The sequence below is a fragment of the Pithys albifrons genome, chromosome 2 (assembly GCF_047495875.1).
Source record: "Pithys albifrons albifrons isolate INPA30051 chromosome 2, PitAlb_v1, whole genome shotgun sequence".
Lineage (NCBI taxonomy): Eukaryota > Metazoa > Chordata > Aves > Passeriformes > Thamnophilidae > Pithys > Pithys albifrons.
In genome coordinates, this window is record NC_092459.1 from 111,025,104 (window position 1) to 111,046,920 (window position 21,817).

General features: G+C 43.2%; 1 protein-coding gene across 1 annotated transcript; it reads left to right on the forward strand.

The window, feature by feature from the left end:
- Positions 1-3,081: 3,081 nt before the first annotated feature.
- BFSP1 (beaded filament structural protein 1) lies at positions 3,082-21,033 on the forward strand. The gene is made up of 8 exons (XM_071582097.1): positions 3,082-3,716; positions 9,052-9,112; positions 13,071-13,166; positions 13,979-14,071; positions 14,763-14,870; positions 16,838-17,058; positions 18,401-18,486; positions 19,605-21,033. Exons 1-8 carry the CDS (start codon positions 3,346-3,348, stop codon positions 20,540-20,542), a joined length of 1,974 nt encoding a protein of 657 aa, XP_071438198.1. The 5' UTR covers positions 3,082-3,345; the 3' UTR covers positions 20,543-21,033.
- The last annotated feature ends 784 nt before the right edge of the window (positions 21,034-21,817 follow it).

The window sequence follows — 21,817 nt, forward strand, 5'->3', positions numbered from 1 at the left end:
GAGCAGAGCTGGGTAAGGAGAGTACCCAAGGACTGCCTGGCAACCATGGCCATCACAACCTGGTTGACCACAGCCGGGGCTGGAGCCATTCTCACGAGAAAAATAATGTTCTTTTCAATTTATTTTGTTTATTTTGATTTAGCCTGAGGTATTTGTGTTGGCTCAGCCAAGCAGTAAGGGTTACAAGCAGGTTGATGGCACTGCCAAAATGTACTCATGTTGTGTATAAAGGGTTATAACCAAGTTGGTCTGCAAAGGAGTTTATAGAAATTCAGGCAATTAAAGAAGAAACAAACCACCATGGATTTATTGAGCTGTGCAGCAGCAGGCAAACATGCATTCTGGGGTGATGCTGATTATCACACAGTGCATTTAAACAGCAAAGAACCAGCCTTCAGATTCTGCTATTGGAAGAATAAGTCACACATATTCTGGGGACAAAGAGGGAAGGATGCAAATTGTTGCTGTTGTATGTTCCTTCTTGTTTATACTGCAGGCATTAAGATAAAAAGGTTGCATGTTTTTGTATAGGAGTGTTCTTTTATACACACTCATTGATTTAAATCTAAAAGCTTCCAAGCAGTTTGTCAGGCACTTAATCTCCATGTGGACAGATAACCTTCAGTGTTTGAGCATTCTTTAAATAGGAAACAGTGGGCAGGATCCCTTTGTAGGAAATTCACCTTGGTGGTCCATTAGATCAGCCAAATAACTTGGTGCATAACGAGAGCAGATTGATTTTTCTATGGTGTTTTTGATTCTCCCTTTTTTTTAAAGCAATAGCAGCTGCAATCTGTTCCAAATTGGTTTTTCTTTCAGGCTGTCTCATTCTGGTTTGCTCTATTTGTGTTCAGTTTTAGGTTCCTCGCTACAAGAAGGATGCTGAGGTGCTGGAGTGGCTTCAGGGAGGGACAATGAAGCTGGTGAAGGGTCTGGATCATGAGTCTGATGAGGAACAGGAGGCTCTGGGAGACTTTACCACACTGTACAACTCCCTGAAAGGAGGTTGTGGTGAGTTGGGAATTGGTCTCTTCTCCCAAGTAACAAGTGACAGGATGAGAAGAAATGGCCTTAAGATTTGCCAGAGGATGTTTAGATTGGACATTAGGAAAAAATTCTTCACTGGAAGGGTTGTAAAGCATTGAAAGAAGTTGTTTATGGATGGAGTGGTATCACCATCCCTCTGGAAGTATTTAAAAATATATGGATGCCCCTTGGAGACATGTGCTGGGTTGGTGGTTGATTTGATGATCTTAGGGGTCTTTTCCAGCATTAATGGTTCTATGATTCTATCATTTGAGTGTTCAGGAAGTGTCTGAAGGCCAGGGTGTCTCTTTAAGCCACCTCCATCTCAAAAAGTCACTAACACAGAACCTGAGTCATTGTCAACTTGCCCTGGCCCTGGTAAAGCTGCCAATAGAGGAAACTACCCAAGGTGGGATCTTGGAATCAGGAGTCCCACCTCAGAGACATGCATGTAATAGCAAAACATGCTATAGCAAACCCAGATTTTCCTAGTAGAAAGCATGGGATAACTTTTAGTAGCAAAAACTGGGACTGCAAGGGTTTCCCTGCAGACAGACCGCTCTGTTTAGGGGCATGGTGGGTCACTGAGAGGCCCGTACAGGAATTTTCCTGTAATTACCTAAGGAGTTATGGTGTGTGGTCAGCACGGAGTAAGTTCTGCTTCCAGCTTCAGAGAGGGGGATGAAATAGCACTCACACAGGCTGTTATTGTACTGAAAGGCTGTCTAAAGCCAAAAAAATCTCTTGCCATGAAAATACACCGCCCACAATCCAGCAGAATCTACTCTCTGATCTCTTCTGGAAGACTAACTTTGTCAAAAGCTCAGCTACATTGTTGGGCTGGGCAGGCTGGTCCAGCCAAAGAGCTGCGAATGCCAATGTGTTTGTGCAGCATGAAGAGCAGTGGTTTCACATCTCATAAAGGTCCCAGACATTTCTGAAAGCTTTACCCGTGTTTTGCTACTTATGTAGCTCAGAGGCAGCCTGTGGAGCTGCAAGTGTGTGTGCACAGCCTACTTTGATTTTTCTGAAAAATCATATGCTCTTTCCCCATCTCTCTTCCAGATAACCTGAAGTGGAATAAGAAAGACGGAGAAAACTTTTAATGGATGTTTTTCCTTTTGATTTGGATTCTGTAAGACAGAACCTAAATTTTAGAGTTGCTTGAGCACCACATTCTTTCTTCACCTCTGCACTTGCCATCAATGAGGCTGTTCTCTGTTAAGCTTCCAATACATGTGATTTCAGTATTCATAAAAGATATGTCCATTAAAAAATGAGCGACTTATATGAATTACTAATAGAGATCTTAACAAAGTGTCTTCATGTTGGACTTTTTGGTTGGGCAAAAAACAGCCCCAAGAAACAGGATTTTTAAAAAGGAAAGACTAGGAGAAAAAACATTAGAAGAGATGCATCCATGACTTCCAGAGAAATTAAAGCCTCTCAGGGAAATGGCAGCACACAGGATTCTGTTATGGTAGGAGTGAATCAACGAAGGATCATGGCTCCCTGTGGGATAATATGGTCCACGAGGTCATGAGAGGACATGGCTCCTGGTTACTCTCAAAGAAAGTGACCTCTTAGTGGGGCTCTGTTAAACCTGTTAAGTTTTTAGTACCCCTGCTGCCTTGTTGCCTTTCATGCCGGATAGAATTAACCTGCAGAAATGCCTGACATGAAGCATAAAATGAGAATCAAATGACCAAATCTTGCCCTTAAAGTAGGAGTTATACTAACTTTTATGCACCATCCCATCATCCTCCATGATCTCAAAACTGTGAGATAACAAAAATATCAAGCGCTGCCACCCACTCACACCAAACCCCTGCCTCAGCAGCAGGCCTCTGCACACAGCCCTGGGGACACCACCATGGGACAAATCTCTCCCCGCTGCACAGCCATGAAAGGCTTTCAACTCAGCCTCCGAAACTGCAAAGCAGTTGTTTTGTTGCCCGTGGATAATACTTTAATCCAGCGGGTGAAAGCTGGACGTTGCTCTCTTTTATTCTGCCCGTCCACAATTGCAGCGCTGGAAAAGCAAAGCCCCTCTCGCCCTGCCGTGCCCGCTGCTCCTCCGAACTGCTGACGCCTGGGTGGGCAGCTCCAAGGCGGGGCCTTCAGCATTTATTTAGTTCACCGCTGCACAGATCGCCTTCAGTGCCGCAAACCGCCCTGGAGACAAGTCCTAATCGTCTGGGGGGTTGATTATGTTCAGTTCTTCCTCCCCGAACCCCCCAGCCACAATTGAAATCCAAACTGGAGAGACAGGCAGGCACACAGGAGGGGAACCCGGCACCGCGCAGCCCCTCGGACGCCATGTACAGGAGCAGCTTCCTGCGCGAGGTGCGCAAGGAGAAGTACGAGCGCTCGGACGCCTACGATGAGCTGCGAGGCTCGCCCGAGTTCGACAGCTTGGCCCAAGCCCGTGGCCTGGAAAACCTGCAGGAGCTCAACGAGCGCTTCGCCAGCTACATCAACCGGGCGCGGGTGCTGGAGCAGCGCAACGCCATCCTGCGCAAGCAGCTGGAGACCTTCCAGCGCATGGACGAGCTGGTGGGCTTGGACGAAGCCTTCGCCGGGCAGATCGAGTTCAACCGGCAGCGCATGAGGGAGCTGGCGACTGACCGAGCCAAGCTGGAGCGCGAGGAGAAGGATGCCCAGCGCATGCTCGATGAGTATCGCAACAAGTAAGAGGGGTGGTGGTGTTTCCATAGGTGGTCTTTGCAGTAAGGGTGGGTTTGGTGTCATCGACTGCTTCTTGTGCACAGGTGATGCCTCTCTGTGTGTCTCAGGCTTGCAGACAGGGATGGTGTGAGGATCAAATACATGCAGGTAACCCCAAAACACCAGGCAGTGGAAGGGTTTAGGAGAATTTCTTTCCAAAGTTGAGAGCACTCAGCATCTCAGCACAAGTCTGCAGCCAGCCTAAGAAAGAGACACACACCCTGTTCTCAGGGCTTTTATCATTCCTGTGCCCCATGCTGTCTGAAACAACTTACCTTCTCTCGTGGCCAGGAATCAGCACCTCTGCAATGCAGGAGGAGAAAACATCTGAAACTGTCTGAATCAGCACCTCTGGAATGCAGGAAGAGAAAACATTTAAAACTGTCTCTGGGAAAGACGCCTTTTTGCAGGCAGCAAAACTTCTTTCAGTGAAAAACCCGAATCTACTTGTAGTAAAATCTTCCAGAATGGTCTTCTACACTTACACATGGCATGTAAGGCCATGGTGAAAAGGAAGGTGTCAGGATTTAGGGAGATGCAGTTCTGCATTTTGTGGTCTCACTGCTGCCAGATGGGCAATTCCCCTCTCCATTCTACAGCAGCAGGTCCTCACTGTGGCACACGTTGGTTGCTACTATTAATTTAGGAGGATTGTGCTCCAAACTGCAAAGAGGAAATAACCCAATTCAAAAACAGATGTCTCAAAGCGGACCTTGTGTCTGAGCAGCACAGAATTGCATGACCCCAAACACCTCCCAAAATGTGCAGGATCTGTCTGAGGAACTCCTATTTATAGGCATTATAAGGCACCTGGACCTGGCAGTGCCAGCCACTACAGACATGAATGAAAAGAGATACATTTTTTTTCCTTGGTGTGTGAAATTCACCTTCCTCTACATTCTTGCATCCTAAATTTTCTTCTTATGGCACTAAAGCAATAGCTGTAAGAATAGGCTTGCCCTAATTTCACCTCTTTAACCTCAGTGGCCCCATAAATCAAAGAGCAGGAGGTAGGTAAGTGTCTCCAGACAGGTTTACCCCTTCCCTTCAGCAACAAGCAGTTTTGGCCAAGTGGCTTAATTAATTACGTGAGTGTTGGTGAATATTGATCCTAAAACAGCTGCTCACAGGCAAGAAGGGTCTAATCCTCCTGCTACTTCTCAGTCAGTGGATTTTTTACCCCCAAAATGTCTATCTGGCTAATGCACCCATGAAAAGTTGGCACCCAGATCAGGTTGTGAACAGCTCATGGGGACTGTGAGCTACAGCACAGCTCTGGAAATGCCAAGCCCTGATCTCTCTGTCTCCTCTGAAAGCAGAAAATAGCCCATCCAGGTGCACTGAGGCTTATTGCTGGCAGTGGTCAGATGTCCACGATGCCCTGACTCAGTGCCAGTGAGTAATAAGCACCTAATTAGGCAGCTTTGTATTCCAATATTTATAAGCAGGAAATTCAGCTGTGAGCCAATGCTAAAATTTAACTGTATACTCTGATACTTGCTTATGTGTTTTGATTATACAGTGTCCATGAGATTTTTTACTAAATTCAGTATTGAAATGCTCTAGCTGCATATTAATTAAAAAAATCTGTTCAGGATTAGTGATGTGACACAAAGAGAATTTACTTTTATTAGAGGGGCTTTAGGCAAGGTGTAAGTAGATGAGGAAGAATACAGGACACTGAAAATCCAGAGGGGGAAACACCCACAGAAGGAGTTGTGCATTCAGAGAGTAATATTTAGAACCTGCTACAGGGGTCATTAATGACTCCCTAGAAAAAAAGGGAGGGTGCTTTGTCATACAGTCCTGGGGTTTTTACTCAGGGAACAACAGTAAAAATGAATCTTTGGCTATGTCCAAGCCAAAAATTGCAGTTTAAAAATTAAAGATACACAGGGCCATTACAATGCTGCTTTTTAGCCAGATTTGGTTACATCAAGTACATTTTGCATTTTTTTTTTCTCTTGGGAGCTGCTGAACTTGACTAAAAGACAGATATGAAAGTTTCTTCAGCATCTGGCAAAAAATTGGTAGGCTTTTGAGTTTCAGGTGTTAAAACAGGTCCAGGGCTGTGGCACCAGGTGCTCTGCCATCCTGATGGCTCTGACTTCAGCTACTGACAGTAAAAACAAAGCTCTCTAAACAAAATATGGAAGGAATAAATCCTCTGTGCCGTATTAGGGTCTACTGAAACCAGAAGCATTCCTGTGCTGATGACCTACTCTCCTCCCTGGGTCTGGACTCGGTAGTCACTTTGGGTTTTTTGCTTCATTTTGAACCATAAAGCATCTCCTTTTGGCACACTGGGATTAACAAAATCTCTTAGAGTGGAGCATTTTGAATCAATTAATTGACAAATGTCTGTGTCCTTCACTAATGCAAAGAATTTTAGCTCTTACAACCCATTCTTTCACTCATCTTCACAATTTGGAAAATAGATTTACGGATATAAGTAAACCTTTTAAAGTTGCATTTATATAGATAGAGCTTTCAAAGCTACATTTATATAAATGGATCTTTTAAAGCTACATTAAAACACAGCAGGGCCTGAACTACTCAGTCTGTACAATTAAATGTGCATGAACCATTAAAAATAGGCCTTAAGTTAAAATTTTTCATAGCTTTTCACACTAGCACAAAAGATTCAGACTGTATTCTTTGAGATTGGCAGCCCTCTATGCAAAAAAAAAAAACAAAACCAAAAAAAAAAACCAAAAAAAAAACCAAAAAAAAAACCAAAACATTTTTTTTCCTAAACAGTCCAAAAAAGTTTGTTGCAGACTTAAAGCTACTTGACTAGGTGAGAAGGTTGATGTTTTGTTGTTTTGGTTGTTTTTTGTTTTTTTTTTTTAATGAAACAAATTAACTTCATGGCTCTTAAGCTCCAGAAATGCCTGACCAGCAACCATCTGAGAAAAAGTGTTTTTGACACATCCAGCCACTTATTTGAACATTGGAAATTAGCTTTGAAGGATAACAGGGATGTAATTTGTCAGCAGCTGTACTTCCAAAGGTATCTTTTAGCAGACACAGAGGCATCATGAGGTCTCTAAAGCGTTTCAAAGAGGTCCTTAACCCTTTTGCACTGAGTAGCTTCTGGAGTAGATTGAACATCACTTAAAAGCAATGCTCCTTCAAATGATAATCACACAGTACTAACCCTGTCAAAGCTTCCAGGTGGATTTATGGCTGTGTGGCACAGCAGGTATTTGGGTTATTTGAGAGTGAAGGGAAATGTAGCTGAATCTTTTAGCAATGTAAAGAATTTTTGAGGGAGGATCTATCAATGAGGAGAGCAGATTTGAATGACATTAGGGCTGGTTTATTTTACAGAGAAGGTAAAACCAGCCTTTTATTCTAGCTGTGTATTGGATTTTCACAAGCTGCCACATTCTGCTTCATCCTTGCTCAGTTGTCAGAAAGTATCAAAGTTAGCAAAGTGTTTACTGTCAGCTGCACACAAAAATTTCATGAGATGGATAGAAAACTGGTTGGAGGGTAAGCTACTTGTTAAACAACAGAAACAAAGGCAGTCTTGCTGAAAATTCTTGATGGATTCTTGGAAGTGAATCTGGTGTTAATACTATTTGGCAAAAGAGACACTGTTTTAGTTTTATCAGTAGGGGTGGTAATGGAAAGAACTCTCATCATTTTCACTTGTTTCTTTGCTGATTATGGTAAGAACTGAAAACACACCAGTGCCCCCTGCTAATATTATGGGATTTCACAAGAAGGAAAAGTTGGGAAACCAAAGCACCAAGTTAAGTCCATTTCTTTTTCTGCCAAGTTCTTCCTTTGTGGTCCTGGTCAGTTCAGGAGTGGCACCATCCCTTCAGCTTTTCAATACATGTTGAAAGAGATAAGAGTCACATTGGTTGTTCGTCCTTCAGGAGACAAAAAGAACTGAGGTTGGCACCATCATTATAACTTGATCTTTGATGTGTTCAGTGCAGGGCTTGTCAAGTTCCCTGTTGACAGGAGCAAGTCCCTTAGATACCAACACCACATCTGGGCTGAATTGGGGATTTCACAAGAGAGACGAGGGCTTATGTTCCATTCTGAATTTCTGCTGTGGTTCATCCTTATGTTAATGCCCATTGCTTGTACTGCAAATGAATGACAGGCACGACCAAAGCTCACTTGTCACCCACCACAAGGCTTTCACGTAGAAAGTAAAAAATGACAGCTTTTGATATCTCTGAATCTCTGCTGTTTTGGGGAAAGTAAAAAGATAAGCAGGAGTAGACTGTGGTTTTGTACTTTGGCATGGCAGCTGTTGGAGTTTGAGATGCTTGTTCAGTACTGATGGCAGTCTCATTGCCTTGCAATATGAAGATGTTTCTGGATCATTATTTTTTGAGTTGGGGGGTTTTGTTGGGTTTTTTTGTGTGTGTGTGTGTTTTTGATTGGTTGGTTTGGGTTTTTTGAGCTTTTTTGTGGTTTTTTTTGATTGCTTGGTTGGGTTTGGTTTTTTATAAGGACTCTCATTAAACTCCATTTATTATTAAACATTTTATACGTAGTTTACTTAGGGAAAGGAATAAACAATAATCAACAATTAGGAAGTTTTGTACTCTGTGGCTAAAAGGATTTTCTAAAAAATAGTTCTCTCTACCATAAAAAAGCAAAGACCTAATTCTTAAAGAATATGTGCCGTTTCCTCGAACCAAAGATAGACACAATATGTATCCATTGTTCACTCAGTGCAGGAACATTATGCACTTGTGGGCATTTTATAAGAATAGTTGAATAAATACAGTCCTTACTAAGGCTCACATGTGATTTTGACCAGCTAACATACCAATTGCCATTAAAAAGGACACAAAGCTGGATGCCTCAAAGCATCCTAATGCAACATTATTCATACACAGTCGATACGTGAAATTGTAACCTTTGTGTTTAATGTCTCTGTCATGACAATGCTTATTGAACAACAGAGGTAGAACAGAAAAGCAGAGACAATGTAATGAAATCCTAATTGGCTGCCCAATGCCAATGGAATATGCTTTCATTGTAAACAGATTGTTCTTGAGGTTTCTGTAAAAAAGTGATAGCAAATGTCTGGCATTTCATTGTATTCTGTTCCATAAGTAGAATATAAAAAGTTAGTTCTGAAACTAATCTCACAATCCAGGACCAGAAAATAATTAATGCTAACACATGAATAATCTCTTGGGTCTTTTCAATGTTCATATTCTCCATTAGTGTGAAGCATATCTGGTTCATGATGGTGCAGATGAAAATGCAGTTCACAGAGGGAGGAATCACTGACCTTTCTCTCCTTTTCTCTATTTGCAGGTATAGAAATGAACGTGAATATCAGCAGAGGCTGAAAGAAACCCTTGAGCGCCTTAATAAGGTAAGCCTGGGAAAATGGCAAAGGAAAGGTCTTTATTTTTTTTCCTTCATTTACTACAGCAAGCTGCTTTCGAGAAGCAGTGGGAAGATAAAATGTCAGAGCAAGACATTTCCTATCATTATGCCCTAATGAAAAGTTCTCCTTGCCCTCCATCCCCCTCCCTGAGCCTTGTGAAGGTGACAGAGCCTCAGTGGAGTGCCCTGCTTGGCACTGTCCTGCTGGTTGTGGTCCTGTAGCATGTGCCATCCACAGCCTCAGCTCTGCTCAGGACTTGATTAATTTTTCAGGGAGACCAAGGGCTGGGAGGATCTACTGTGTGACACTTCTTTTGGAGCATCAGAAATGGCTCCTGCATTCATTTCGGGACCTGTGGCTGACACAAGTGTCGCAAATGCGCCTTTGCTGAAGGTCTGCAACATGTTTAGGTGCCTTTAATAACCCTTCTTAATTATTTGAACACTTGGAAGGGAATTTCTCTCTGAATGAACACAGGTAGGAAAAGTCTGTTTATTAACCATACTGTGCAGCCAACACACAAAAGTAAGAGTCCAAAATGTGCCAGGAGAAAAGGTATTTGTTGATAAAAACTTTTTTAAATACATGTGCTGTATTAAAATACATTTAGTACTTATATCAAGGCATGAAAATTGCTGACTGAGTCCAGGTTTTGAAGTCTGGTGTATGTCCAAACTCTTCAGTCCCTTGCCAGGATATGGTCAGCCCTTCCTAGGACAGATCCTCAGCTTCCCTTTAGGTTTCCAAGGAACAGAGAAGCCACAACCTGCCCAATTTCTCCCTTTTATGTTGAGCTGTACTATGTTGAACTAACACTATGGGAAAAGAAATAGAAATAGTAACAGTAATAATAACATTAACATCATATAATTAAATAAAATAATAATAATGAGGCTCTGAGAAAAGATAAAAGTTGGCTAATTTATTTTGGAAGTTTCCAAACCAGGTCTGTGAAACTGAGAAAGCCTGATTCATCCTCTTACTTATAGCTTCCATCTGAGTGAAGAAAGTAGTATTACATCTTTCCTCAGTTCTGTTTTGCACAGCTTATCCTTAATTTTCTGCATTGGGAAACAATTACAAGTGGCTTAAATAGGGATTAGTTTTTTTATTTCCTTGCTGCAAATGACAGGAGCTGTTCTGCATGAGCACTGTCATATCAATGATATGCATGTTTTATATCAACAAAAAGATAGAAAGTGTATTTTAGCATTTTTATCTCCAATGAGCTCTAGACATCCTACATCAGTGCTATTTTCCAGTGTATTAGCAGGACTCTTGGACACCTTGTAAGCCCTTAAAAAACATTTATGGAGGCAAATCTTTTACAAGGGGTTGCTGTAGCTGGTAGGTTTGTCTTCACAGTTCCTCTCAGCCAATCTGTGGCTAAAGAAAAGTGAATTGATTCAACAACCCCAGGCACAGCTCACAAAATCTTGAGCCATGAGGGGGTTTTATCCTAAGATACTCCTGGGCTGCCTCTGGCTGTGCCAAGTGTTGCAGCAGCTCCTTGCACTGGGGCATCAAGTGCTGGAGGAAATACAGATGATCATCTATAAAGTGCCCAAGATGTAGCCTGAAACTTCCATGTGCAGGTGTAAACTTGTGCTTTATCCAACAGATAGACAATCAGTTTGGCAAAACAGCAGGCACTGGTTCTGGAGAGTTCTAAGGGGTTTTGTCTTCCACAGTAAATGAAAATGCTGCTTCAGCACATGGATCAGTGTTCTGGAATCAGCACCTAAAGCAGAATGGTTTTTCAGAAGTCGAGTGAATAGCAAACACTGCAAAATTCAGAAGGAAACATGTAGGTACTGCACTGTTCTGATCTGCAGCTTCATCAGTGGAGCAGCTACTCTCTCTGGAAGCACAGAACAAGAGGAAAAGTATTTTTCAAACACTGCTTTTGTTTATCACATGCAGAAATATTTGCTTATCAGTATCATCCAGGGGCCTGGGGGCTTTTTTGGCTGCTCCCCCAAACCTCCCAACGTGGCCATTGTGCTGCTGATCTTCCTTTTCAATAGGAAGGCAGAGGAGTGCAGAAAAGCAGCGAGCATTCCTGCTGGCTGGCTCTGAATGTGCTGCTGTGGATGTGTCTGAGTCAGCCTCTGGCTCACAGAGCAGAGCCCTCTGGAGGGTTCTGTGCCCGGGAGGCTCAGCAGCACAATGACACAGCTGACATGGGCACATTTTTGGAATAGCCCCTGCTGTGCACGTGCAAAAAGAAAAAAATCCCCTGCTACCAGTCATATGCTGCACCCACAGACCTCAGTGGGGTTTTTGCAACCCATGATCCACTCACCGAGATGTTTTTACAGACACATGGGTAATTTAAAACACACCTCTAGATCCTTTTTATTTTTTTTTTTTTACTCTTTGAGTTAAATGGAGAAATCAAGACTTTCTGGAAGCAAATTGAAAACTAGTGGAGGAACTTGCAAGTTTTGTAGAGCTGCAACGGAAACTCAACTGATAACTTTTAAGATCACAGAATCGATTGGGTTGGAAAGGACCTCCGAGACCATCAAGTCCAACCCTTGGTCCAACTCCAGTCCATTTACCAGATCATGGCACTCAGTGCCACGGCCAATCTCAGTTTAAAAACTTCCAGGGATGGGGAATCCACCACCTCTCTGGCCAGCCCATTCCAATGACTGATTACTCTCTCTGCAAAGAATTTTTTTTCTGATCTCCAACTTCAATTTCCCCTGGCAGAGCTTGAGCCTGTGCCCCCTTGTCCTATTGCTGAGTGCCTGGGAGAAGAGACCAACCCCCACCTGGCTAGAACTTCCCTTCAGGTAGTTACAGACAGTGATGAGGTCACCTCTGAGCCTCCTCTTCTCCAGGCTAAACACCCCCAGCTCCCTCAGCCTCTCCCCATAGGGCTTGTGCTCCAGTCCCTTCACCAGCCTTGTTGCTCTTCTCTGGACCTGCTCCAGCACCTCAATATCTTTCCTGAACTGAGGGGCCCAGATACTTCCTCTAAAGTGGTATTTTGCAAGACTTAGTTGATGATAAACCTCACCAAGTAATCATGCATTAGGTAGAAAAATAAAGCTTATTATTCACGCTTGCATATTTGTAAAATATAATGCCAAGTTCCATGGAAATTATTCTGTATTCAAGGCTTGTATTACAGCATAACATAGGAAAAATCTGAATTACTTTTAAACAGACTTCACTGGATTTAAATACCAGTGCCACTTATGCCTATGAGATGATGATTGGAAGTCATATGACTTGTCCTCTGAATTAGGTGGATATCATGAACTTTCGTCCTTGCAAATCTCAATGTATTAAAAACTTCTGCAGCAAGGTGATTTTTTTTTCCCTAAACCTGATCATCTGTCATTTTTGTTTCCAGAAATGGCTCCAAATTGACAAACATTTATGGCATTTGAGAACACACCAAATGGAGTGCAAATACTTTGGAGCATCCTGGCGTTTTATAGGGATTTCTTTACTGGGGATATTAGAAAGGCATCAGGTTACCTCAGATCCTGTCATAAACAGTAGATAAATCAATACCTTAGTCTGCTGATATAAGACTTGTGCACTATTGCAAGCTTTTAACATCAAACACTGATATTTCATCACTCCTATACTTGGTTCCCAGCGTTCATAAAAGCATATAATAAGCATATTTGGACCGTGTCAGTGCCAAACTGTATCATGGATTATACTCATGCAGAACTTCGTGAATAAGATGCCTCTCTGCTGTTGGTTTCAGAGTATCCTTCTGTGTCTCCCAGGAGGTTTTAATGCTCCAACAGGCTGCTCCACACACGCTGTTGGTTTCAGGGTATCCTTCTGTATCTCCCAGGAGGTTTTAATGCTTCACACAGGCTGCTTTGGGGACTCCCCTTATGGCTCCGTGGCTGCTCTGGTGTTGGCACTGCCACCATCTGTACTGACCATGCCACGTGTCTCTGCTTTGCAGGAAGCTGACGAGGCACTGCTGTGCAACCTGGAGCTGCAGATTGAGTCCCAGTTCCTGCAGGATGACATTAATGCCACAAAGGACAGATACAAGAAGGTAACTGGTTGAATTTGCCACCTTCCTTCCCTCCTCCTTCCAGAGATAGGTGTGAAGCTTCACCCTTCTCCGTGATCGAATGGTGACAAATGAAAGCAACTCCTAATTGTGTTTTGGTGGGTGCAAATAGAACTACTTATTTTCAGTGGGCACAACAGCTGCAGTGTGGAGGTCAAGCACACCAGCTGGATGCTTGCCAGTATCCAAACAGACTCCCTGGAGGTCTAAGTCCTACAGCTGTGGCAAAGTGTTGAATTTGTTGACCTGTTATCACGGTTAAACCCAAAGTGCTGGACAAGCTGTCTTATATTTCACACTAAGAAAGATGTTGCTTTTATCACCTAACATTCTGTGCAAAGCATCCCAGTTAATCAGCAGACATAAACAAGCCTGTGGCTGTATGATTTCAATGCACCTGACTTTAACACAAGCAGCTCCCTTTTCCTGGGAGAGCTGTGAGGTTTGGGATCAGGGCACTGTCCCATCTCTTGAAAGAAGAGACTCACTCTTTTGGACCACATGCAAAGTTATTTGTGTTCTCATTTTGAAAATATTCTGTGAAATCTGAAATCACAGAATCTTTAAGACTATGAAGTGTATAGTCACTTAGCCAAATGCATGTAATGATGAAACTCTTAGCACTGAAAATCAGGTCTAAAATCACATTCCAAAACCAAGCCTGAACATCAACTGGACATTTACATGCTGAAGGAAGTAAATATCTAGAAATAATCCCCAGAAGGGGAGCATGTTGAAGGGAGCACTTCACTATGGCATTTTCTGATGAAAATGGTTTTTTTCTTTCCCCACAGAACCTCATGGAAATCCAGACCTACGTCAATGTTTTGCAGCAGATCATCCAGACAACCCCTCGCGTGTCCCCTATAACCACTGGCATATGTGAGGCAAGTATTGCTGTTGGGAAATCCTGCTCAAAGAAAGACAGACATGAAGTTTACTCCCAAAGTGTCCCAGAGCCTTTAAATCCCACTCCAGGGTTAGGTGAAAACTGTCACAACTGTGAGTGAGTACTGAATGTGAGAGAAAACATTTAACTGCAGCTTTGAAAAACTGTATTGATGAGGAAAGAGAGATTGCATTGGTCAGGTGCACTCCAGGTTATGTATTAGCCCCAGTAATGTGTAGTTCTGAGAATGAGCTGCCAGGATATGTGAGTATTTGCAGAAATCTTATCCTGAAGGGGGGAGATGTGGTGAAAATTTGTAAATCAAATAACTTGATAGAGACTAGATGAAAACTTGGTGATTCTCACCAATATGAGTGGCTGTGCCAAGAACATTTTTTAGTTGAAAAAAGATGTGAACAGCTCTATCTACACTGGTCTTACATTGTATACACAGTATATTGGTCTAATTCCAATGTAAGATATACTGTTACAGCCCTGCCATCTGACATCTTTGTTCTTAAAGCCATGCCACAGAAGTTGACTGAAGGTTCAATACCCATCTTTTTATTCTGTCTTTTGTCATTTTCTGTTTGTCTTTGCAGTTTATTTCCAGTAGTGGAATTTCTTTTGGCTCTTTTTAAAAGAGTGAAACATACTTTCCTGTACACACGTTGTTTTCTTCCAACCAGGAAAAAGTGATAGCGGAGAGGAGGATCCCTGTTCTGCAGAGCCAGCTGGAGGAGTACAAGAGCATCCTCTGCCAGCTACAGGCACAGAAATACAAGCTGCAGACAGAGGTACTGCCATCATTAGCCATAAAAACAACCATGATGCTCATGAACTGCTCTTTGTCTGGCCACATGGTAAAGCCTGAGAGGCCTTTAACAGGGTCTTGTGAACTCGGCTGACTTGAGGGTGTGTTTTCCTTTTAGATTTCCATCTTTCCCTTCAGTTATTCCATTCCCATTCTCTCAGTGGTCCAAATTGCCAGGTTTAGACAGCCAGGGAGGGCTTTAGCTAATGTAGGTGTAATGAAGCTGTCTTTGCTTATTAGAGTAGCTAGTGAGACAAAATTTCTGCAGTATAACTGGATTCCTGCAGGACAGAGTCAGTAGTAAGTGTGGATGGAAAAGTCTCAAGGGCTCTAATGACTTTCTTAGATGCTGAACTCTGGATGGAAATTGGCTCCACAAATCCATGGGGGGATCTGCAGGGCTCTGCTCAGTCCTTTCTATCACTGCCATATCCAATACCGAGCTTGTTATGAGAGAAGGAACTGAGCAGATTTGTTAATCAAAACTGAGATAGTTGTTGAGCTACATTTGGCATCCTGTGTTCATCCTTCAAAGCAATAAGCCAGCACCTCTCCTGTGTTTGGACCAAAATCATCTGCTGTTTGCCAATTCCTGACTTGCAGAAAATATCTGGCCAAGGCTTTGATTATTTGTCCATCTGGGTGAGAGGAGTGAAATACTGGCATAAAATACCTTTTTGTGGTATTTTGGACTTCTTTGGACCAAGAGCAGCAGCTCTTAACTTTCTGAGAATAATTTCTGTCCCTAGGGTTGGTATGGATAGTGCTACCCCCAGGTATTTTACTTGATCTCTTCTTCGTGTCTGTTGCTCTGGTGGACAGGACACATGTGCTCTGGGATGGGCAAGAATTGATATAGGGATGAGATAATGAATCAATATAGAAAAAACCCCAGAAGATCAGCCTTCTGTTGGCAGAGAGGGGCACCCTTTGGGGAGTTTATCAGGCAGGTTTTCAAAATCAAATCTTCACATCCAATTTAGAAATAGTTTATTAATCCATTCATTCTCATGCCTTGAGAGTAAAAGAGTGAAATAGCTTTGTGAGTGGAGACCAGTGACAGGATTGCTTGTGATGGTGAAGGCTGGATCCTTTGCTTTCCTCTTTCTGGACTCCACCTCATAGGCACTGAACAGTAAAGATTCTCAGTCCACAATAGAACTAAATGACTGCCAAGGGACCCTGCTTCTAAACTGAGGCTCTTAAAAGGATTTTGAAAACCTTTGCCTGAAACATATAGAAATAAATCAATTATTAAAGAATCCATTAGTCACTTATTGGCCCGTTAGCTTTTTTTTTTTTTTTGGTGAGTTCATCTCTTTAAAAGCTGTTTGAAATGGGGGGGAAAACGTTATGAGAACTATAATAAATAGCTCATAATAGAATAAGAGGAGAGCAAAAGAGCAGAACTACAGCGTGAAATATCCCAGCTGTAAGTCGTGCTCCTTGTTTTTGGAAGGCGCCTATCGCCACCTCCTGGTTGATGTGCTCGTTGGTTTTATCGCTAAAGTAAAAATGCTGAGGAATTGAATTCAAAAGGAGAGTTTTTACTTAAAATAAGAAAAAGTCTTTTCTGCTTGGACTGCAGAGCACTACAACGGAAGAACAGGTTTTTAACTTGGAACATCTTCCTAGTTAAACACTTTTGCTGTCTTTGTCTTGAGCTGGGGGTTATACAGTCTTGTGTGCGTGGGCAAAAAGGCAACACAAAGCTATTCCCTATTCATGCTGATCCTGCCCTGCTTATTGTGGAACAGAAACCTTGGGATAAAAAAGGAGGCAGCAGGAGGAGTTACTGGTTTTGAATATAAGTAGTGAAATTGCTGCTGTGTTTTAGCAGTGCAGCATCACAGTGTAATAAAAACATGACCTGCCTTTAATTACCTTTAAAGCGTGGAGATGATGAATGTTTCAAAGCTGCTTCTTTCACCCACCAATTTTATTCCCCAGACAACCATGCTGGAACAAGCAATTAAAAACACCCAGGAGAGCTACGACGATGAAATTCAGCTTTACAACGAGCAGATTGAGAACCTTAGGAAGGGGATAGAGGAGGCTGAGAGGATCTTGGAGAAGTACACAACTGACTGCCGCCAGCTGGTGATCTACCAGCAGTCTCTGGAGAACGAGCTGGAACGCTACAAACGGATCATCGAGAACGAGGACAGCAGGTAAGGCTGAACTTCTGGAAACTCCCAGAGGGGCCAGTGATCTCTTTTACCTCCTGTGAAAAAGCTATGGCCTTTCCACACCTTTGACTGGTAGATACGCAGGGACGGAATTCTAAATAGGGTCAAGCTTCTGCCAAGGGAACACTCAGCGACATTTTGAGCTTCTTCTGTCTGTGCAGTCTCCTTTCCACGTGGTGTCCTGGCATCAGTGCACAGAGGTCAGGGGCACACAAAACCAATTTGAACATCCTCTCCCCAGCCCAGGTGTTGGTGACATTTGTTGGGTGTTACAGGCAGGTTGCTTTTTGGAGAGTGCAGACGGCAAATGTCCTGTAAAGCAAAGCAGCCTTTCACAGCAAAGCATTTCTTCAGGCAAAGGGGGTAAAAAGGGAAGAATACAGGAATTGGACTGGGATTTGGATTGTGTTTAAACCTGCAGAGGAGCACTGGCTCCCTCTAACGCCAACCATCAGCCTCACATGAGGAAAGGAGCAGGGTTTGCACAGCAGCAGGGCCAGACCCCTGAGTGCCCAAATTGGTGCTCCGGGTTGTCCAGAAGATACAGGGGAGGGACACTCACTAATAGTCAGTCCTACACTCAGGGAACAGGTATTTAATCAGTTTTCAACATCTCATTTTGGACACTGAGTTCTGGTTATTAGAAGTATCTCAACTGGGTAATTCTTGGCACCAAAAATCAAAATGGACATCTCTTGTATACCAACACAGGGCTTATATCCTCTGACAGGCCAAAATATCTCAAATTCTGAAAGAGCAGACTTGAAGGGCTGCAGATACAGTATCTGGTGTGCAATAGACCACCCTCTTCCTTTTAATTTTTAACCCTTAAAACTCTTGACTCTTCAAATGTTTTCTAAGGAAGATTTCTCAGTTCTTATTTCCACTGTCCTGAATCAGGCATGTGCAGTCACTTTGTAAGGGCTACCAAATTTTGCATTTTCCCAGCCAGCATGGTAAAAATGAATTTATTGCTGATGTCTGGTAGGCTTGAATTGACTGTTTGCCCTCCTAAGATCTTCCTGTCTTTTCACAGTGCTGTGCTAAATTACAAAGCTGTTGCTATGGGTTGTAATTACTCATGGTCTTCATGTAATGGAGCATCCCTATGATCCCTGTTGGTGGAAACCAACCTCACTGCTGTGAAGGTGCTATGGCAGTGTTGGTTTTCCCCTGACAAGAAACACTTTCCTGTCACTCTTTTTGACTCCTCACCATAGACCAATACATGTCTTTAACCTCTCTGCTTCATGTTGCACAATTTCACTTCCTTTCACTGCAAATGATGGGGACAGGATCTGATCCATGGGTTTCTTCTCCATAGGTTAAATTCTGCTATAGCAGGAACCCCTGTCACACTCTTCACACAGATCTACAGACCTGCCCAGCCTCAAGCTGCGAGGGGAAGAGGTAAATCTGTGATGTGTTTTCCTGTGTTTGTCATGAGCAGCGTCATTGTATTTTAAGTTTGTCCATTTGTCTTCTACACGACCACCAGCAGTGACAGCCTGACTCCAGGCTTGCTAAGTTAAATGCAACCATTCCAGCTTACCTCAGCTGGCTTTGGGACAGGCTGTCAAAGGCCAAAACCACAGGCAAAATTGCTTCTCTGCTAATTTCTGCAATTTACTGCTTCGGCCAATCAAAGTGAAAAGGCACCTGAAACTATGGGAAGAGCTGAAGGTTTTGTGCTGACTTGTGAATTCTTTGTTTGCAGTTTAGTGTGTGCAAAGAGCAGCAAGGCAAGTTGAGTGCCACGGGCACGCAGAGGACACTTTGGGGGGGCCTGTTTTCCTATGAATGATGTTTCCTCCATGTTGTATGATGGTTTGTTAGAATTAGCATGCTTGTAAAGCTGGTGACAAGGAAATGGTCAGAGCAAGGATGCTCCTAGCAAAGAGGGAACTTGATTTATAGAAAGGAGTGGTAGCTATGGGATTACTTGAATGCAAGGCTCACTGGGGTTTTACTAATAACAAACTGTCTTTGAGAATGGAGACACACCATTATGTTGAGGGAGTATTTTGGAGTGCAGCTGTGATTTTTCTAACTGCTCTGTGAATGATAGCAGTTTTATATGAATTAGGTCCATTATGCCCGAGACCAAATCCTCAGCAGTTGTAAATAACTGCTGTCCTGCAAAGTGTTGTTTTACACCTGTTGAGGGTCTGGCCTGTCTCTAGGCACACCTCTGCTTCTTCTTGCATGCTGAGCAGGGCATTTCATGTGTGCTACTGGACCTGTGACATGGGACAAAATGTCTTGGGGAAAGCATGATAATATCTCTTTGTCCTCCCCATGTTGATGTAATTCCCAGCTGTGTGCCCACCAGCCACTGGCTGCTCCCTCCCTCTTAGGCTGTGCCTGTACCCCAAATTGCCATGAGTGGAGGTGCCTGGCTCTCTTTTACCTCCCTGGGACACAAAGGCTCTCCACCTGCAGCAACGAGGGCAAGAAGCAACTCTAGCATTTGCAGGGACTGTCTCCAAGCACTGTTTGTTATTTGCTTTATTTTGGTTTTTCTCCAGATATCACCCAGGCCATGCAAGACATTGCCAGTGTAAAGCCCAGACAAAAAGCACTGACAAAGAAAATTGCCAGGAAAAAGGAGCTGATGCAAAAAGACAAAACTGACAGTTACTCCCCTGAAAGGATGTACGAAAGAACTCTGGAAGGTTATGACCAAGATCAGATGGAGTTCAGACATGAAGGCTCAGTCAGGTGTGAGCCTGGGCAGGAAGGGTCAGATTTTGATGAAAAAGAAATGGGCCCAGAGGATGTACCTGATGGAGCTCAGATAAGTAAAGCCTTTGATAAATTGTGTAACATTGTGAGGGAGAAAATAAGAGTCTGCAAGGCTAAGCCTGAAGCCCCGCCCAAAGGGCGTTATGTGCTGGTGACAGGGGAGGAAGGCTATGAAGAGCCGTGCATCTTGGCCCCCTCTATCCCTGCTCCAGGAGGGATCACAGTTTCCACTGAAAACGGGAAGGTGATGAATGGTGGCGAGGTGGAGCCCATACCAGAGCTGCCAGAACCTGCCGAACCAACAGAAAAAGAGAAAGCAGAGATCTGTGAAAGAAGAGAAGAGTTTGAAATCCCAGAGAAACCAAGAGAGGAAGAGAGAGAAGATGTGCTGGAATGGGGCAAAAAAACAAGAGGAAAAATTGAGCAAATCACGAAGTATCCGGACATCTCTGAGCCTGAGACAGTTCCTTCCCCTGGTCTGATAAGCCCAACAGAGCCAGGACTCCTCCGAGAGACAGAATATGAGCGAGAAGATAAGCAGGGCCTTTTGTTCAGGGAAGCAGCCTTGCCTGGCTCTATGAGCTACGAGAAGGTGGAGGTGGTGGAGTCCATCGAGAAGTTTTCAGACGACAGAATTCAGACGTACGAAGAGACAGCGATGATTGTTGAGACAATGATAGAGAAGACAAGCAAGAAGAAACCAGGCGACAAAGGCTCTTAAATGACACGCATCCCCTTGATAGTCAACTTGTCTAGCATAGCTATTAAATGACTGTTTTTCTTTTTCCCTGACCGAATGATACAGTAGTGAGATTTTTGCTGTTTGGTATGGAACAGATTGAAACCTTGATGGCAATTCTGTCTGATATAGGCTCACCTTTGGTGCAACGACCTAATGGTGCTCCAGGGCACATCCTATGCAACTGATTTTCATGATTAGGGCACACTGAAATTAATTATTGTGACAGAGCTGCCTGGCTTTCCACAGTATCCGGGACAAATCTGCATATTCCTCTACTGCTCCTATAACCGCCGTACGATTCCCCATCTCTGAGACAGCTGCAAATGTTAACTTGTGACCTCTGGTTCATTAAATAAAAGTTTTGCCTTCTATCGAAGATACCCACTGTGGGTTTGTGTTGCCTTGACTGATAGTCCCTACTCATTGAAAACGACCTGACTGGTGTGCAGTTTTCCAGGGAAAGGGCTGGATACTTGTTAAATAACCTATTCCAAAGCTCTCCTATTTACAGTCTCTAACTAGCAATGAGCCTGGCAAACCTTTCTTTTTGGATCTAAAGAGAAACTCTCTGTATTTGAAATAAGTTCTTACTGCAGAGTTTCTCAGAATAAAACTTGAAATTCCACTGAAGTGGGCGATAACCCCTATAAAAGCTATAAAGTTTGCCATTCACCAACTCGGCTAAGGAATTCATGAATGCCAACAAGCTTTTGAGTGAACTGCAGCCACAGACTGTGTTTTGGTACTTGCTTGTAAAGTATTTCCTTGGACTGTAGTGTTTAATATTGCCACAGGATCCTGTCACAGCCCAGTCTCTTGCAGTCCCATGAAGTTCCAAAAGGATTGCTGGAATAAGCAACACTTGCAACAGACTCTTGAAGCTTCCAGAAACCTTCGATTTGGGAAAAAAACCCCAGAAAATCCAACCCCAAAACAAGGAAAGGAAATCCTTTACTTGTGTGTGTGTGCAAATACTGAGCTCTACTTAATGTGCTCATGCACCATTGAGGCAGCAGCTTGACTCCAGGCACACAAATGATCCCTCTTATGCCCAGGACTTACTGAAGTGTTTTACTAGGTTTGTCTCCACACCTTTCTTCTCCCACCTCAGTTCTCAAAGGTTTCATTTCAGCCTTGTGCCTTTTCCTTCTGGCTGTTAACTCCTTATCAGCTGTGAAGGAGGGGACTAAAAACCATTTGAGCTGATAAGCCCAAGCTGCAGTTAACTCCTTCTCACAGCACCCAAGACTTTCC